At 43.2% G+C, this 17716-nt stretch overlaps 1 protein-coding gene across 3 annotated transcripts in view; it reads right to left on the bottom strand.

Annotated features, from left to right (window-relative positions):
• Window positions 1-828: 828 nt before the first annotated feature.
• rassf5 (Ras association domain family member 5) overlaps window positions 829-17716 on the bottom strand; it is a 147311-nt gene continuing 130423 nt past the window's right edge. Inside the window, exons 4-6 of one of the 3 annotated variants that reach the window (XM_078546531.1) lie at window positions 11922-12219; window positions 5602-5717; window positions 829-1932 (exon numbers count right to left, since the gene is read on the bottom strand). In XM_078546531.1, coding sequence (XP_078402657.1) covers window positions 1783-1932; window positions 5602-5717; window positions 11922-12219 — 564 coding nt within the window. In that variant the 3' untranslated portion in view covers window positions 829-1782. The remainder of the gene's footprint in view (window positions 1933-5601; window positions 5718-11921; window positions 12220-17716) is intronic. The other 2 variants (XM_078546533.1, XM_078546532.1) reach the window with 2 other exon arrangements.

Genomic DNA, 17716 nt, shown 5'->3' with positions numbered 1-17716 from the left:
AGATTAGCCCAGGGGTCTGGGCTGACTTCAAATCCAGGTTCTAAAATTGATATAAGATGATGGGTGGAATCTTATAGAGGCAAGGGGTGTCTTGGCTGCTGGCAAGAGCCCTCCACCATTTCTTTTAGGGAAGGCCTGCCACATCGGTTCCACTCAGGCACTTGACAGGTCTGAGGTGGGCCTTACCCTGGGATCAGCAAGGAACCTGGCGGGTGGGAAGTCCAGCCCTCCAAGAGCTGTTGGCCAGAGGCCAGAAACTCTACTGAGCAGCAGCGCCACCAAGGAGGCAGTGGCTGCTGCCAGTATGACACCCATTTAAGGCCTCAGATCATCGCTGGATCCCAGGCCAGAGGTAAGTAATGAGGTGGGGGTTGGAAATTAGGTGCGGGTCGGCAGCCAGCAGGGGTTGGCTCCCAGCAGGCCCTGCCTTCCCAATGCCATGTCCCTTGATCAGGCATTGAGAGTACCTTTGAACGAGGGATTCCCACTAGGAGCCTGCAAGCAACCCTACGCAGGTTTACATACCATGCTTTCCAATGGTGAGCACCCACTCTTATGTTAATACAGCAGTGTGGGATGAGGCCCTTAAACAGGAATTAATTGCCCACTTAAGGGCTTCAATTGGTGATGGAATGAGAAGCTTGTCTAGGGGCCTTCCCACCATAGACTCGGGGTGGAGGCAGGCTCTCCATCCACCAACTTCCCACCTGTTTAAATGCCCCCGCCACCAAATCTGCCATGGGGAGAGGGCACAAGATTCCATCCAATGTGCTAAGTCACTGCATTACCCAGAATCTAGGTAATGTTTGAATTAAAATGAACTGTATTCAAAGAGGAGATAGTACAGAAATTATGGTAGAGGAAGCAGAAAGGCATACTACCCCATGAAGGATATCATCAGGCCACAAGAATAAAATATGCAAAGCCATTTCTAGCCAGTTAGAAACAGCAATATTAACAGATTAAAATACTGAATGTACTCAAAAAGGACAATTTCTACCATTTATAATAGAATTTTAAACTATATATAATATATATATATATATATATATATATATATATAGATAGTGTGTGTGTGTGTACATAGGTGCTTCATTAATATAGATCATCACTTCAGATAATTATGTTTGATAGAGTTCTCTTTAAAAGTATCCAATTAAGAAAGCTGTATATGTTCTCAGACAATTACGTGATGGCATTCTATGCAATTACATTCAGCATCAGACATGCAACAGTTAAGAGATTTTTTTTAAAAATAAAAAGACAAAAATTAAAGATTTTTTTCTTACATGCACAAAGCAACTACCTGCTTTTAATAGAACTTCTCCTCAAGCCCAAATAGTAATTTGGTGCATTACAGAATAACCAGCATAACCCTTTGAGCACTGAATGCTCTCTGCAGCTTCTGAACTGCATGTCCATTTCTATAACACCTACATTTTCTGTAAATTTGCTATGCTGAGTATTAAGAAGCAAAGAAACAAGGTTTTTAATTCACAGTACTTTAAAAATGATCTAGAAATGTTGTAATTATGATATTGTTTTCAGTACTCAAAGGGCTAAATTATGAAAAGCAGCTGTTTTTGGTCAATCCAGGGTGGTAGCTCCATAGAGGCAGTAATGTTTCAAACTCCTGGAACCAGCTCTGCACCTTTACAGTTTTAAAAGCAACATTTGTTGTTGCTTTGTTGTTGCACTTGTCCCTTGAGATAATCCTGCCCACATGTCCTGAGCAACATTTAACGATAGTCTTTTGTTTATTTTTTGGTTTGTCTGTAATCGTTATCCAGGCTTCCCAACTGCCTTCAAGGTCTGCTCCAGTTTTTGACGAAATGTGATGTATTTCTGCTGCACCTGTTGGATCCGTTCCTTTTCCTCTTTCTCCAATATAATGAGGAAATTTTGCAATTCTGGCACACTAAAAGCATCCCACTGTAGGAATGAAAAAATATCCTAGAAAGTTAGTAATTTGCTCTAAAATATTAGTTTGAATATAAATTACAAATCAGAACATTTTCAACCATTGGTGATCATTTTAACATGGGCAATAGTGTGTAAGAGGCGGTATTGAATTTGCCACTTAAATGTCCCACCAAATTTCCTTCCATTGACATCAATGGAAAGGAAAATTGGGCATTGTGTTTAATGGCTGGCTAATTTGATATTGCCGAGTTTACGCCATCGAGCTAAGTTAAAATGACCTCTATTGTCTGATAATGTAATTAACATACAGGGATCCATTATTGGGCAGATGTTGATGGAGGTGCGGAAGTGTTAGCAATCCCAAACAGCTATAAATGAAGATTTTTTTTTTAAAAAGGAAATTTTATCTAATGTTTCTTCCCTTTTCTGCTGAAGGAGCTAATTTTTCATGGGGTATGGTTGCCAAGGTACTGCCATCCTTCTGGTTCTCCACCCAATTCCTTTATTGCCTAGATTGTGAGTGGCAACCACAACTGTGCTCAATTCTGTTTTCACTAGGGAGTTCAAATTCCTGTTTACATTATTTTTAGCATACTGGTTAATGAATCCATGTCAAATTTCTACATGCACTATTTTAATTAATTAATAGAGGTAGTAAAAAATGTTATTTATATAGCACAACATTTTTACAATACAGTCTAAATTCAATTTTCTACAAACAATATAACACTCATACACTGCAAAACATTTGTTGATAAACATGACTGACAGGACAGAAATCAGCTGCTGACATTTTTTGGGTCCTTTCAAAGCTTTCCAGCTTGCTATTTATATTTACTATACATGCAGCTGTAATCAAATGTCATTTAACAATTTACTTGCTCAGAAAGTTATATTTTTCTGACCACTTAATTCAGCAAAGAATGTGGAAGTATTTTAAAATAAATAACTCTGTCTAAAACAATTTAGATTTCAAATTCAAAGTCTGCACTCATGAACAAGCCTAAAGATGTACCAGGTCGTTTGCGAAATTACCGTAATTCTAATGGCCATTATATCTACAAATTGGGATTTGGTGTTTCACAGGAATTGGATTTAGGACCACTGTTGTTCAGCATCTACATAAAATGATTTGGACGCAGGAATCGGAAGTACAATATCAAAACTTGCACCAACATCAAAATGAAACAGGATGTCCATGACAAAATATAATGACAGACATTTAAAAAAAACCTTTTAGAATGGGCATGTAAATGGCAAATGAATTTCAGCATTAATAAGTGAGGTGGTGCATTTTGACATGAGGAATAAAGAAAGCCACCTATTCTTTGGAAATAAGAGAGTCTAAATAAGGTACAGAGACACAAATTCTTGAAAGTAGTAATGCAGATTAATAAGGCCAGGCTTCATTTCTAGAGGAATAGCATTAAAATGCAGAGAAGCTATGTTAAACATATATACGGTTAGACCATATTTGGAATACTATACAGTTCTGATCTCCATATTATAAAAAAAGGTTGAAAGGTTATCAGGGGTATGCAGGAAAGTGGAGTTGAGGTTAAAATTTGATCAGCCATGATCCTATTGAATGGCACAGCGGGCTCAAGGGGACGAGTGGCCTACTCCTGCTCGTAATTCATATGTTTGCATGGAAAAAGGATATTGAAGCACTCTCCAGTGCAAAAAAAAATCAAAAGGTTGATACTGTGACTGAAAGAGTACAATTAGCAGGAAAGTGTGTGAACAAGCTGGGGCACTTTGTTCTAGAAAAGAAACCACTAAGAGGTGATTCGATAGAGGTCTTTAAAATTATGTGAGTGTTTGATAGGGTAGGTGTACAGATGATGTAGGAGAATCCAATACTAGCAGCCATAACTTCAAGATTGTTACTAAAAAATCCACAAAGGAATTCAGGAGAAACTTCTTTATTCAGACTGGTACAAATGTGGAAATTTCTACCACATGGGAGTGGTTGACACAAATAACAGATGCATTAAAGGGGATCAGATAAACACATAAGAGAGAAAGGAATAGGAGTGTCAATAGGGTGACATTAAATAAGGTGGATGGAAAACATAACTACCAATGTCAACTGGCTGGGCCAACTGGACTGTTTCTGTGCTGTAAATTCTATGTAATTTGGTGTAAAGTGGTTAACCATGCAACTAACTAGTTAGCAGTAATTAAAAATGAATGACCCTAAAGTGACTCTATTAGCTTTATGGTCTCAAGAAAGAAATGAATGTTTGTCACATGTTACAACTGCTGGGACTTTATAATTAAGATAGTTTTAATCTGTGTCTTTGAATTTAAGATAAAACAGAATGCCCTGGAATGGGGGATGGTGTGAAGCTGTACTGAACTCTGCTCAGCAACGGGCTCATCCAATCTGGTTGCCATGGAGGCATGGGGGATCAGGTCAAGCCTACTGAAAGTCAGGTATGAGTTTTAACACCTGGACACAAAGGGGGAAGCAGTTGACCTTGCTACATGCAGACAAACAGACTTTCAGAGGCAGTCAGACCAAGATTCAAGGAAGAAGACTCAAAGGTGCTGACATGCCAGGCTTTTGGGTTAATCACCAAGTGGAGTGCTGGTGTGTACGGAAGCCTTGTTTGAAGGAACAAAGCTTATTGTAGAGAGTTGAAGATGAAGGAGTCACCAGTGGGTGTCTTGCTATTAGAAGTCCATTCAAGTATGCTCAGAAAATTGAGTGAGGGGCACTTTGTTTAAAAAGGACACCAGAAGATTCATGAAGATAAAAGCAAAAAACTGCGGATGCTGGAAATCCAAAACAAAAATAAAAATACCTGGAAAAATTCAGCAGGTCTGGCAGCATCTGCGGAGAGGAACACAGTTAATGTTTCGAGTCCGTATGACTCTTCAACAGAACTAAGGAAAAATTACTATTTTTACTTAGTTCTGTTGAAGAGTCATACGGACTCGAAACGTTAACTGTGTTCCTCTCCGCAGATGCTGCCAGACCTGCTGAGTTTTCCAGGTATTTTTATTTTTGTTACCAGAAGATTTATCTTGGCAGGGCAGGGAGAATAGAATCTTTTGAGTCACCAGGAGGCATTCTGGACTTTAAATACAAGGCTATATATCTGTTGAGAATGTGCTGTAACATATAAATGTGGCATGGGGTTTTTGGTTATGTTAAGAAGTTATTGGGGAATACTTCTTCTGTAGTTTAGTGTATTAGTTGCGTACTATGTATAGTCTATTGATTTTGGTGTACAGTAAAAGCCTTAAAATACAAAATCTTGCCATTTGATCCTTTCCATAGGTCACTGGAAAATTCATATCTCTAAAAAGTTATTTGACTATGCGGATTGTAACACATGTTGTTCTTTGTTGATTTGGGTTCTAAGAAGCAGTTGTTGGTCAGTGGTCATGTGGCCTGTCCAGGTAAATACAACCCTCTTTCAAACTGCAACTTCCAACACAGTTTGCTTGCTAATGTAATCCTGCATAGGATGCTCCTATGCATTCAGATTTCTTCTGAAGAAACCAGCTTGTAATGCTGGAAGGACAATCCAATAGAATTACTTCGCAGTCCTACAGAAGTTTATAATAACATGAAACAATGAATAGCTTCTTTGGTGCTTAAATAATAAACTGTACAACAGTGTTTTTACTTATTTCTGCAAACTTATCAATATTCAAAAATCATACCTCAACTTCCCCAGTTTCATTCTCCTTCAATGCAAAATTTGAGACATTTGTATCTGGGCCAGCCAAAAGACGAATTAAAAGAGGATGCTCATTTTCTTTAAGTTTCTGCAGGTGCACTAACAAAGGAAATTTAAAAAGCGTGTACCGATTATAATGATCAAGTTCTTTGTGTTACACCAAAATAACAGACACAGATATTAAGATAATTGCTAACCCTTAAAGCACTTGCTGCCTGCTTATAAAGCAGTCTAAGCATCAGATGTAAAGGCTCGAGGGGTCAAGTGGCCTGCTCCCGATTCATATGTTCGTATGTATAAATCATCAGGGTGTAGAGTTTCTACTTTGGGTGCAATAGGGAAATTACACCCAAAATGCACCATATTTAAAGGGCATCCAGACAGCCATTCGCTCACTGCAGGCCAGGGGTTCCAGATTCTCCACATCACATCCCAGAGCAGACAATGTGTGGCCCCATGGTTCAGTGAAGTCTCCCTGCAGTTTCTTTTCCAGGCTGTCCAGGAAAGACGGGAAGTGCTATTTCACAGGAATGAGAGCAGGAAGCCCTCTCATCTGACCACAGCAGCCTGGGTGAAGGTGGCAGCAGAGGTTAGCACCTGTGGGGCCTGCAGGAGAACTGCCTAGCAGTGCAAGAAAACGATGAATGATCTGCTGTGCTCTGCCATGGTAAGTGGCACCATCTCCAAAGTGACACTCGTCAGGGCATGAGGTAGTGTGCGAGTGCATAGGAATACCAGACAGGAGTTTGGGTTGTAGGACTCCGCAACAGATGGGACATATACACTGAATATGTGGCAACCACTTCATGCTCTCAATGTTATCAGTTGCAGGACATTCAACTTGTTAATCACTTACTGGAGAGGGCTCAGGAGCTGGCACAGGCATGCACCCATTGGGATGACAATCAATACTTCTATCTTTCTGCAGGACAACAGGAGGGAGCAGGTCAAGACTGGAGGCAACCTGCCAGGTATCAGAATCCTCACTTCTTTTGAGAAGGAGGCCGCCGAGCTAGCCGGGGAAAAGCAGGATCGTGCCTGCGCTGTAGGCAAGATAGGACACCCCCAGGAAGCCAGTGAGGATGCCTCCAGTTGTCAAGATGCACCGACTGAGTAAGACATTGATTTAAAAAGGGAGCCTGCTTAGGCATCCACTAAATCTTTCTTTTCTTTATTCCAGGTATCAGCAAGAAAAAGGGGAGGCCCACAAGGGAGATCAGCCACAGGACCAGCCCCAATCCCACCTCTGAGGATGATGCCTTAGAAGGTGCACCATCACAGCATTCACCTGCACTCTCCAGCAATGCAGAGACATTCATCTTGGTGGGTGCACGTTCTATAATAGGCTTGGGATCACAGACCCAGGTCCACTGCTGGTGGAAGCAGTGACAGCCGAAGTCTCTGGCACTCGGGGGACTGCTGGAGATCAGAAACCTCCTCAGCCTCATGCAGATGGCAAGTCTCTGTGCTCACCCATAAGAGACCTGTGGAGATGCAGATACAGACAGGGGAACATCAGGCAGAGATGCCATAGGTCATGTGCGAACTGGACCAAAGCCTGGAGGATTCCATCCACATTCTGTCTGCTGTCGTGGATCTGACATGTGAGCCCATGGCTGCCTCCATGGAAAAGGTGGCGATCACCTTGGAGACCTAGTTCTAGCAGAACACACAGTGGCTGCCGGATACGCACATGGACCTGCACTCCATCACACTAGCCATGAGTACGTTCCAGCAGTGGCTAGGCAAGAGGGCAACCTTAACCGTCCACAGGGAGGAGGAATGCCAGCAAGACACCCTGGAGGTGGGGGGGGGGGGGGGGGGGGGTGGCTTCATCCCAAGACACTCCTAGGGTGCCCTGCCATTCCATCTCTTCTCTGCCAATGACCACATTCAGTGGATCAGACCAAGGAGGGTGCATCTGAGCAGGAGACCCTTAGGCAGACCACAACCTGCTAGGCTTTGGGCCACCAGATGATGCCCGCCAAAATCATCACAGTCAACAGGATATAGTAGTCAGCAGGCTGCCTTCACCTTGGATGTGAATGTCGGGGCTGCACCTCGACACAGCAAGAGGAAAAGAAAGAAAAAGTTATTTTTGGCACGTTCACTGGCACCGTTTTGAAGTATCCTGCATTCCATTTTGCTGCTAATTGCTTCAACTGTCACAGGCATTTAAGGGTGTGGAATTTGACCCCCATCACAGCCCGATAATGAACTCTTACAGATTCACTTCCTGAACATTAGCAATATGGTAATTGCTCAATAACCCCACATGTGCATGATTAAGCACTGGTTATCATTTGAGTGTGCGCAGCCTGGGCACACATCATCATGCAAACTGCAGCTCACCAGGTTCTGAGCTCTGAAAATGTGTTCAGCGAAGTCATTGCATCTCCTGCCTTGATGTGAGATGTGGATAGATGCAAGGAGTGCTCAAGGAGAGTTAAACACGCTATGAGTGGCAAGGAACACTGTAGATGCACCTTCAGGGTTGAAAGAGTGAAGCTCTACACAGTCTTCTTAACAATAGCAAACCAGAGGCTTCTCTACATGTTAGGAGAAAGCGTGTTGGGCACATCCAATCATTCCTGGCCATCCTTGGTGATTTGTCATTTTGAGCTAATGTAGGTGAAAGCTGCAGGTAAGGAAGTAATAGGCAAGTTAGCCTTGACTGTCAGAGGGATTGAGTGTAGGATTAAGGAGATGTGAGACCTCACGTGGAGAATTGTTTGGCTTGCAGTAGACACACAAACGGTTTGCAACTATTGTGCACTAGACCGCATTGAAGTGTGTGATATTAGTCTTTACAATGAGAGAGAGTAGAATGGGCCTGTGTTCTGGACCGTGTGAGGACTGAGAGGCTATCGACATGAAGCATCAGAAGCTCTAACAGGGCTCTGCAGGGTCTCCACAATGATGGACCACAGTCTCAGGCTAATACTAAGACCATTTATGACTGAGACTTGTAGGACTCTCTGCAACAGGAGGGTCTGGAGTGGCTGCTAAGCAACAACCCATAGTGCAAGGAGGCACTCTGTGAGTGGACTCCAAAGTAACCTCAAACCTTTGACACGACAAAGATGTCAAGGTATATGGGTTTACTGTGGATGAGTGGCAAACAGTGGCGGGGCAAGGTGGGTGGTAGCGGAATGGACATCATCTTCCCCGATCAATTTGCACGGAGCAGCAATCTCGAGGTCCCAAATGGTCTTCTCGTGCTACTCCTCCCTGTGCACCCATATATCTGGTTCCACCGGAAAGAACTTTATGCAAGGTCTGCCCTCCCATTGGGAACAGGTGAGTGTGTGACTGGAGTGCAGCCCTGCTGAGGTAAGATTTGATATTACTTCCAAGTTGCCATGCATACAGGCTTTTGTGAGGGTATGGGGAAAAATATCTTTTCTATTTACAGGTACCTGAGGTTGCGGGAAAATGGAGTACTTGGCAGGTTCTAATACACACGTTTAGCACAAGGGCCATGTATGTTAGCACAGTTGGTGCATGCTAAAGGATCAAAACACCAGCAGGGCGGTTGTTAAGTAGTGCAATTTAATTCAGCTATCATAAACCAAGGTACATTAGAGCATAATGTCTATGAACAAAAAGGAGCTGCGGCCTGCCAACAAGCAGAGGAGAGAAAACCAAAGTGAAGGAAATGTCTCAGCAGCTTACTCTCCATGGAATCCGTTAGCTATCAGGTTGTCATGGGCTTCTCTGCCAAATTGTTCCCTTGCAATGTGTCTCTGTGACACCCTGACCCTCGCCATCACCATTCCCTTCAATGTCCTCATCATCAGAGAAGACACCGCAGTCCTCCATGTCTCCTCAGCCAAGGCATCCTCCCCATCTTTGTAGTGCGAGGTTGTTCAGCGCACAGCAGACAACGATGATCCGGGACATGTTCTGGGAATTACTGCAGTGCCCCACCTGAGCAGTCCAAACATCTGAACCTCATCTTTGGGAGGCCTATCGTCTATTTAATTGTAGACCTTGTGGAGGCATGCGTGGCCTAGTAGCTCCCCTCAGCATCACTCTGTGGACAGCAAACTGGCATCATCAGCGAGGTCTTCTGGGGGTATCCCTTGTCCCCAAGGAGCCAGCCCTGCAATCGTAGTGGTCCTACAAATACTTGTGGCGGCTGGGAGTAGTACTGAACATAGGCATTGAGAGAGCTTCCAGGGAACTGAACACAATCATGCATGATATGTCTTCTGTGATCACATATCAGCTGTACGTTCAAAGAGTGGAAATCCTTCCAATTGATGAATGTGACTGGCTGATGCCAGGGCGCTCTCAAGGCCACCTGTGTGCAGTCAATAGCCTCTTGCACTTGCAGAAACCTGCAATTGTTACAAAGCCCAGCACTCTTGCAGCCTGGCTTTCAGGATCCAGGCAGAATTAAACAAAGGAGCCACTGGCAAAGATGTTTAGTGCGGCAGTGATCTTTAATGCCACAGGCATTGGATTGCCTCCAAGTCTTTACGGATGCAAATCCTTGTGGGAAAAACTGGCACATGTGAGTAACCACATCCTGGGACATCCTAAGGCACCTCCGACATTGCCTTTTGCTCATCTGTAGTTAGGTGCACCGCCTGCGGTATACCAATGGTCGGGCCAATACTCCCCATCACACTGGCCCCTGGTCATCAGCACCCTGACCTTCGAGGACCCGCTACCTCTTGCTGCTCATGTCATGGCTCCTCCTGGCCCTGTGCCAACCTGTGCTGGTGCCTCCTCCTCATTTGTATTGGAGCCAGTAGAAAGGCTGGGTTGCCTGGGGCCTGCATCAGCTAGGATATCTAGTGAGCCTATTCTTTGTAGATTAGCCTCCAAGCAAGCGCCAAGCCCTGTGCTTGGCATCCCCACCCCACCCTTTTAGGGGAAGGACATCCTGGGGGACCAGAGATGAGTGTTCCTCCTATTCATACATGACTACACATGGAGGCATTGCTTTTTGACCAAGGTGATGACAGTCATCAGCGAAAACCCTCTCTCAAGGTACTATTCAGCTTGCCTCCATTACCCTTGAGACTCCAGAGAGGGACCATTGCTTTGTTATCATAGGAAGACCTATAGCAGCCCTTGATGGCCGTGAACATTTACCAGGGAGGATGGAAGTTTGGAGACAGGAGTTTGCTGCTGTCCACCTCCCTCCCTCTTTTCAAGCATGCCTCTGACAGCATCAGCTTCCAAATTGCACAGAATGAATAGCAGTTCCAGACTGTGATAGGTTCTTGCTGGAATGCGACTCATTTGTCATGGAGCAATGCTGGTTTATTGGGCATGGGAACCTTGAGAGCAGAACTCAGTTGAGCCTGCTTCTCCATGGAGTGGACTAATAATTAATGGGGTTCCACTTCACTCAGCCCCAAAAGACGAGGCATTAACTCCTCCCATCTGTTCCAAGAACCCTCCCATAGAGTGCTTGAGAGATTTACAAGCTGCACAAAAGTAGCTGTTATGTGTAGAATCTAGAAAGCTTCAACATGGCGCTTCGACCCTCCCCCTGTTACCCAACAAGTTCCCCCCCTCCTCCTCCAGAATCATCACCTTGTCATTCCTCTCCCTCCGGTAACCATTCAGCCTCTCCCAGTACCCTGTATCCAATTATTATTTATGTTGACATTGCTGCTTTCCCCACTGTTCCCGTCACTGTCGATGTGCCCATCATCATCCTGACCCTGAACCCTCCCATTCGAGGCCAGCTGTACCCTGGCTTTTCATGACCTCCCACCCACCCTATGAGACCATCCATTATTTTACCCCATCATAAGCACTTCCACCCTACCTGATCCAACTCCCACCTCTGACTGTGACAGTATGCTCTTGAGTTTCAGTACCCTCCCTCAACTCCTAGGACCAAATTCAAGAACTCATGGACCACATCCTTTAGACACATCTCTCTACAACACTCACTACCCAGAGTGGCCTTCTACTGCACTAGAACAGACTAAGACATGTGTGACATGCTTACCATTCTAACATGTCTTGCTTCAAAGACCTGAGAACATTATTTCAAAAGTTCATCCTGCCACCCGGAAACTAATTCTTGGCTTCACACCAAATTTAAGTTCCCCCACCCACCTAGCTTCCCACTGCTGGTGGGATCAGAAGATTCCACACATAACGGCTACTTTTTTGGCTGTTATGCTTTGATCCATATTTCTTTCGTATTGAGCAGCTGCCACGTTTTTATAAGGTTGAGAAAATTCTCAGCTACGTTCTTCCTTTCCCCCGCACACCTACACAAAAGTGCACATAATTTAAAGTATGTGAAATAAATCAAGAAGCATAGATTACCATCATTGCCTTTTTTTGTCTGGTAGAAGAGAGCAAATTTTTGAGGATTATCAATCACCATGAACTTTTTTAGCAGGCCTGTGATCACTTCATTAACAGTGGTTACACTACTGATGTGAAGCTGTTTAATTGCATCCTGTGGCAGGTAAAATGATGTTCTTTTGTTGGTGATTTCTGCTGGATTCACTTCCTTCAGCACATCGTAGATTGACTGTGGGCGGATGCCTGCTGGGACAGTGACAGGGCGGCGTAGTTTGAGATGAACTTTGATGAATCCAGTGTATGTGCCATCCGGATTCTGAAAAATAGCATTAACTTTAAGAATTTTGAAGAATATGCTGTTTCATAAACTGCTAAATTATATGCAGAGCGTGCAGCAAGTGTTTCATGAGCTCTCTAAACTCTTAGTTCCTGTGATGTTATGTGTAAGCCAACAGAACGTTTATAGCTAATTAATATTTTTAAGACAAAATTAAAAGGTTTAATCTTTTGTTTATCCCATCATGTGGTAAACCAGGAAGACTTCACTGGAACACTGTATGTAGAGAAACAGACAAAATCTTCTCCCCAAAGGCGGTTTGAAAAGTCAGAAGAAAAGAGGCAAAGAAGTGGTTAGGTTGGGTATTAAAAGCCTATAGACTGTCGGAGGAACCAATGACCGAGCTAAATAAGGTATTCCACAAGCTTCAAGTCCTCAGAAAGAATATGTTAAGGGTGGAAATGTTGAGGTGGCAGATGATGTGTGCCAGGTGGACCAGATCCACAAGGGAAACTAGGTCACGCTATCACAACGATTTTGCAATTTAAGTAATTACGAAATGCGTGCACTGAAGTCCACTGACATCGAGGGATTTTTAAAAATTAAATTGAAATATTTATTAACAAAATAAAAGATATCAAGCACATACATAAGACTACAATTACTACTTCAATAACTCCTAAAATTCCTAATTAACCTGACTCCTAGTTACACTCCCTTAAGGCAACGGTCCGGAATAGATTTTAGATTCAAAACAAACTCAGCAAGTTAACACAATACCCTGGATAGTGGAATTCCAAATGGTTTTTCTCCAGCTTCATTTTATGCACAAATGCTGCAGGCTTCATTAAGGTGACTTCACACATTCCTGTTAGATCTAACATGTCCTTCTATCAGATAGCCTTTCAATCCCCTTTATATATGTTTCTCTCTTTTTAACATGTAAATTCTATTGTTCCATATGTCTTTGAAACTGTATCTTCCTCATAACAAAAACTTTCATGGTACCAATATTGCCAGTAACCTCTGGGAAAGATAAACACATTCCTTAACCTTGCTTATCTGGCTAGTTGTAAACAGACTAAGATCCCTTTGAAATCCAAATATCCCTTCATTTATCTAAAAATGCAAATTCCCTTCATACCTTACATGCTAAGCCAGCATCCATGTTTACTCATTAGCATTTCAAGCATCTAGCTTCTTTTGATGATTTGAAGCTTGCAGTCTGCTTGACTACAAAATGTAATTAAATCACACAAAGATCCAACTATACTTACCCCCATAAACCTACTTCACACTGAGCCAGAAAAATATTATGAAAAAATGTTAGTTTCATTACAGGGAAGTAAATTTAGACTTCAACACACTGGGGATGCAAGGAGCGTATAGATGGACAGACTGAGTGGGGACATCTCAGACAATAACATTAAAAAAAAATGACAAAACATCTAGTCACTCACATCATTACAATAAATACCATGCTCCTACTGGCACCATTGTTACTATTTCCAAGGTATTAGAGCAGTAAAACTGTACCTACCATAATAATACCAGCAGTTAACATCTTAGGTAAAATCACAACAATATTGTTAGGTTTTGTAGTTAATGCTAATGATATTTTTCACCTTAAATGACACGGTTTTATTTACAACTGAATTGATATAATCTTTGCATGCATACGGGGTTTCTAATCTGAGATTAAATTAATTAGCAACTTTACAACTTGTTTTATTAAACGAAGTATCATAAATGTGTTACTGTAGCAACTAACAAATATAACAAAGCTATGCAAGCATGTCAATGGCTATAATGGTGGATCATTCTCATTTGTTAAACTAGTCAATCACATATGGTATAAAACACAAAAAAGCATATACAATAGGAATAAATTAATGCCTTAAGATGAACATGTATAGCTCCAGCTGCCAAAAATGCACAAGTGTTGGACTTCAGCGAGACATCAATAGGACCTAAAATGATCTTTGAAATTACCTGTGTCCTACATGTCACAAGTTTCATAATCCGATAAATACTTTCTGGGGTTAACCTTAGTACACTCACTTCCCTGGGTTCCTGCCAATCACAGAGCCAAACTACTAACCTTCAATCAATTATCTAGCAGCTTACATCCAAAACTAGAATATGTTTTTCAGCAGATAGCATAAAGGACACCTACATCGGCAATATTCAAAAAATTGGTAGGATTGTGATCATCTAAGATACTTTATTATTCAAAATTCATGCAAATGTTAAAAAAAAAATGGGTCATGAAAAATGTTACATTTTTATAACTCCAGTATGGCAAGCAGTAAAAAGCCATTTTAAAATGTTATTCTCTGATTCTTCTGGGGTTAGATGTCGTCAGTTCCTTCCTAATTGTGAAGGAAGTTTAAATTATAATGCAGTTTTGTATAATGAAGCATTAACTGGAGAATTATTTAACAAATTGCAAACACAAGAGCAAAAGAAAAAATGATGTAGGCTTAGAAAAATTACTAAGGTGGAAGTGCCCTTTGTTGTGGACTATATAAATTGTGCTGTAAGTTACTACACTATTCTGGTGTGGTTACCTCAACGGAACAGCATCACATAATGGGAGCAGCTCATTTTTTCGCTGTGTATTACCAGCATACTTATTATGTTATGTAGATACAAGATAGAAGTAAAAATGAGAAACAATGTGGTTTGTTGGAGTACTAACAGTGGTGAGACATCATTCATTGTTACATAATGAACTAAGAAAAGAAGAGTGTGAAATACACTAATACACCAGCTTGGCTAAATTTTTCACAAAATGGTAGGGCTTTAGTTCCTAATAAAATGCTATTGCACAGGTGTATATTTTTAAGTCATGATTGCCAAGTGTATCTCTACAAATATTCGAGCTTTGAATGAATTTTTAAAACTAATTCATGGGCATGTGGGTGTTGCTAGGTAGGCCAGCATTTATTGCCCATCCCTAGGTGATGAGCTGCCTTCTTGAACTGCTGTAGTCCATATGGTGTAGGTACACCCACAGTGCTGTTAGGAAGGGAGTTCCAGGATTTTGAACCAGCGACAGTGAAGGAACGGCAATATATTCCCAAGTCAGGATGGTGAGTGGCTTGGAGGGGAACTTTCAGGTGGTGGTGTGCCCATGTGTCTGCTGCCCTTGTCCTTCTAGATGGTAGCGTTCATGGGTTTGGAAGGTGCTGTCTGAGGAGCCAAGGTGAGTTCCTGCAGTGCATCTTGTCAATGGTACACACTGCTGCCACTGAGCCTCGGTGGTGGAGGGAGTGAATGTTTGTGGATGGGGTGCTAATCAAGCAGGCTGGATGGTGTCAAGCTTCTTGAGTGTTTTTGGAGCTGCACTTATCCATGCAAGTGGCGAGAATTCCATCACACTCCTGACCTGTGCCTTATAGATGGTGGACAGGGATAAAAACAGAAAATGCTGGAAAAAACTCAGCAGGTCTGGCAGCATCGGTGTAGAGTGAAACACGGTTAACGATTTGAGTCCATATGACTTTTCCTCAGAGTACTAATGCCCTCACTAATGCCCTTTAGGGAAGGAAATCTGCTGTCCCTGCATGGTCTGGCCTACAGGTGACTCCAGACCCACAGCAATGTGATCGACTCTTAAAATGCCCTCTGAGCAAGGGATGGGCAATAAATGCTGGCCTAGCTAGCAACACCCACAACCCAGGAATGAATAAAAAAAAAGTGTGAGTCCAGCCAGCAGAGTGTTTTCCCCAATTCCCATCAACTCCAGTTTTGCTAGGGTTCCTTGATGCCACACTCAGTCAAATGCTGCCTTGATGTCAAGGGCAGTCACTTTCACCTCACTTCTGGAGTTCAGCTCCTTTGTGCATGTTTGAAATGTAATGAGGTCAGGAACTGAGTGAGCATGGTGGAACACAAACGGAGTGTCAGTGAGCAGGCTATTGCTAAGCAAATGCCACTTGATAACACTGTTGATGATCCCTTCCATCACTTTACTGATGATCGAGAGTAGACTGATGGGGCGGTAATTTGCTGGGTTGGATTTGTCCTGCTTTGTGTGGATAGGAGAAACCTGGGCAATTTTCCACATTGCCAGGTAGATGCCCGTGTTATAGCTGCACTGGAATAGCTTGGCTAGGGACACGGTTAGGTCTGGAGCTCAAGTCTTCAGTACTATTGCCGGAATATTGTCAGGGCCCAAAGCCTTTGCAGCATCCAGTGCCTTCAGCCATTTCCTGATATTGCGTGGAGTAAATCAGATTGGCTGCAGCCTGGCATCTGTGGTGCTGCGGTCCAAGGAGAAGGCTGAAATGGATCATCCACTTGGCACTCCTGGCTGAAGATTGTTAGAAATACTTCAGCCTTACCTTTTGCACTGATGTGCTGGGCTCCCCCATCATTGAGGATCGGGATATTTGTGGAGCCTCCTCCTCCTCCAGCGAGTTGTTTAATTGTCCACCACCATTCACGATTGGATGTGGCAGGACTGCAGAGCTTAGATCTGATCCATTGATTGTGGAATCACTTAGCTCTGTCTATCGTTTGCTGCTTATGCTGTTTGGCACGCAAGCAGTCCTGTGATGTAGCTTAACCAGGTTGACACCTGCCTGATGCTGCTTCTGGCATGCCCTCCTGCACTCTTCATTGAACCAGAGTTAATCCCTTGGCTTGTTGGCAATGGTAGAGTGGGGGATATGCCAGGCTATGAGGTTACAGTGGAGTACAATTCTGCTGATGCTGATGGCTCACTGTGCCTCTGGATGCCCAGTCTTGAGTTGCTAAATCTGTTCGAAATCTATCCCATTTAGCACGGTGGTAGTGCCACACAACACGATGGAGAGTATCCTCACTGTGAAGATAGGACTTTGTCTCCACAAGGACTGTGCAGTAGTCACTCTGACCAATATTAATCATGGACAGATGCATTTGCACAGGCAGGTTGGTGAGGATGAGGTCAAGTATGATTTTCCCTGTTGTTGGTTCCGTCACCAACTGCTGCAGACCCAGACTAGCAGCTATGTCCTATAGGACTCAGTCAGCCTGGTCTGTAGTGGTGCTACCAAGCCATTCTTGGTGATGGACATTGAAGTCCCCACCCAGAATACATTCTGCACCCTTGCCACCCTCAGTGCTTCCTCCAAGTGGTGATCAACAGAGGGGTACTGATTCATCACCTGAGAAGGGGGTGGGGGGCGTGGTACGTGGTAGTCAGCAGGAGGTTTTCTTGCCCTGTTTGACCTGATGCCATGTGGTCTGGAATTGATGCTAAGGGCTCCCAGGGCAACTCCCTCCTGACTGTATACCACTGTGCCACCACCACCTTTGCTGGGTCTGTCCTGCTGGTGGGACAGGACATACCCAGGGATAGTAATGGTGGTGTCTGGGACATTGTCTGTAAGATATGATTCTATGAGCATGACTATGTCAGGCTGTTGCTTGACTAGTCTGTGAGACAGCTCTCCCAATTTTGGCACTAGCCCCCAGATGTTAGTAGGAAGGGCTTTGAAGGGTTGACATGGCTGAGTTTGCCGATGTCATTTCTGGTGCCTAGGTC

This window comes from Cetorhinus maximus, chromosome 8 (assembly GCF_964194155.1).
Source record: "Cetorhinus maximus chromosome 8, sCetMax3.hap1.1, whole genome shotgun sequence".
Lineage (NCBI taxonomy): Eukaryota > Metazoa > Chordata > Chondrichthyes > Lamniformes > Cetorhinidae > Cetorhinus > Cetorhinus maximus.
This window is presented reverse-complemented; position numbering and strand designations above follow the sequence as displayed.